The sequence below is a fragment of the Thunnus thynnus genome, chromosome 15 (assembly GCF_963924715.1).
Source record: "Thunnus thynnus chromosome 15, fThuThy2.1, whole genome shotgun sequence".
Classification (NCBI taxonomy): domain Eukaryota; kingdom Metazoa; phylum Chordata; class Actinopteri; order Scombriformes; family Scombridae; genus Thunnus; species Thunnus thynnus.
Genome location: NC_089531.1, coordinates 6,199,712 through 6,202,090, shown reverse-complemented (window position 1 = coordinate 6,202,090; position 2,379 = coordinate 6,199,712). Strand labels below are relative to the sequence as shown.

The 2,379-nt window shown below is 37.1% G+C and overlaps 1 protein-coding gene across 1 annotated transcript in view; it reads right to left on the bottom strand.

The window, feature by feature from the left end:
• LOC137198602 (major histocompatibility complex class I-related gene protein-like) overlaps window positions 1-1,771 on the bottom strand; it is an 8,183-nt gene extending 6,412 nt beyond the window's left edge. The window contains exon 1 of the mRNA XM_067612452.1: window positions 1,576-1,771. Within this exon, the coding sequence (XP_067468553.1) occupies window positions 1,576-1,621 (46 nt within the window). The 5' untranslated portion in view covers window positions 1,622-1,771. The remainder of the gene's footprint in view (window positions 1-1,575) is intronic.
• Between the last annotated feature and the right edge of the window lie 608 nt (window positions 1,772-2,379).

Sequence of the window (2,379 nt, the reverse complement as noted above, 5' to 3'; positions counted from 1 at the left end):
CATTTCGATAATGACACTATTTAGTAAAGTCAAAAGAAATAATCTGACACACAGCCAGATGTTAACAACATACAGAACACAAGAACTGTACAGAAACTGTTATTTCAGCAAAATATATTCAGTGTCAGTGACACCTGAACGACATTACAGGTAAAATTCACAGATTAATCCAACACATTTCAGCCACAATGCTGAGCGGACTTTGGCAAGAATATGTACAAGTTACCTCTGTGTCCAGAATGTAAACTCACATAGTTCATGCTGTTTTACGCTAAATATCAAAGGAATATGTTGCTTTAGACGTCATAGTTTGACTCCTTATGTTAGGGAGTAATGTGTGTTTTGCATTTAATATAAGTTAGAATGAGCTATAGTTTGTATTGTATATTAAAGCTAGACCACAGTAATATTACTATTTATTATTGAGCTTAAAAAGGGTTCAGATAGTTGTAGCTGTGGCCTGTGAGAGCTAGTTGCTCACTCTCTGCACTCACTAGCACTTCAGATGAAGAGGGACCACTTCTTCCCTGTGGCTGTTGGAGAGGAATTTGCACCTGCTGATACAAAACCTCCTGGACAACTTTAGATATTTAATTTCCCAATTAAAGACAATTAAAGGTCCCCTTTGGATTCCTACTAAAAGAGACACTTTTTTAAAGAAAATTGAAGACAGTTTAGGTTGTACTAGTCCATGGACTCAGAAATGACTCTTAACTGATACTGATTTGTTACCAGGGTTCAATTTGTTATACATCTATAACCATCCATTTCATTTTAATGGAAGTGTAAGTTTCCTTTAATTTCATGTCTATAAGGTATGTGAGGAAGTAGGATAAAGATACTCTGTGATTATCTTAAGTATAATAAGGATAGCTATGCTCCAGTACAGCAATTCATACAAATAACTGGATGTAAGTAGTAAACTGCTATGAGACCCTAAATAAATTCTGCTCAGTTGTTACACTCATATGGTCTCAGTAATTATTTTATGGTAAGCTGAAGCAGTGGTTACAACTACAGTAGTAGAAAAAATTGTTTAAATGCATGGCATTCATTTTGATTTGGCATGTTGAGACTGGAACAGTGTTTGAAGGTGGGGGGTTGCCGTGCTCATGTCCCACCTCTAGAACCCCCACACTTTTAAAATTGCTGCTCCACCCCTGTGTGTGCACCTCTGCCAACTAAATTTTGGCACTTCCTGTAATTTTAGTTATGGACCAATCTCTGTACTATATAGAAAAGCCTGAAACATCGGAAACCGCTCAGCTCGCTGTAAAATCTAACTTCACTGCCTGTAATAGACCCATGGCAGGTATGCGTCTTGTTATACCCCCGTGGCGATTACGCGCCTGTCTATAAAGGATTTGTAAATAATTTATTTACCATCGCTAAAGCCATTGATTAAACCCTTTATAATGAACGACTTATCAAAAATGGTACAGGTAAAGCTTGATCTAAACTGCGTAAATTTGAAAATGAAAGTGAATTGTATCACGTTAGGCCTCTCACTAAAAAACAAAAGAGTAATTTTCGACAACTAAATGTTAAAAAATACATTTTTAAAGTTAATCTCACCTGAAAGTGTGACAGGAAAGAAGATGAGCAGAAAAACAAGCTCCATCGTCTTAACGGCATGACTTTTTGGGGAGTCTAGTGACCGCTGCAGTAGACAAACCAGTCGTCGTTTTAATTTTGTTGTGTGTCTTCGTGTGTTGTGTGGGATGATGGGACCAAAGTAGACCAGTATGATATTGCACCTGATGCGTGAAGGTGTCCAGCTCACTGACTATCACTAATCTATACAGACACACATTTTACCCTTGGAGCAAATGTAATAATTATACATATTTGACAGCTGAAAGTACAAAACAAAATAATCTACAAGTTCACTGATTCACAATAGTGTGCATTCGGTGATTTAATGAGCACAGTGGGGTCATTTTTTACAACTGTCTGGATTTATAGTGGATAACTGTTCTGAATAGCCTGACTTGGGATCAATTATTTTACTTTGATTAGTACGACCTGAGAGGGCCCACCTGTGTATCGCTAAACAGGCATATACTATAGGCTACTGCACATATCTTGGTTTGAATTATCCTGGTGTGGATCAAAATATGACCTTTGAATATAATAGGAGTAACCTGGTTAATCGTGATTCACACAGTGGTGAGTGATGAACTGCAATTAGACCTGGACTTAGCTTTATGGCACTTACTCGCTTTGATCCTCAGTAGATCCCTTCTTGTGTTGTATTAACTGTCATGTGTACATCGCTTTGGATAAAAGCGTCTGCCAAGTGAAACTGTAACATTGATTGATTCTCCAGTGTGTAAAATGAAAATAGTTTATAAAAATGCAGATCATATTACATATTCA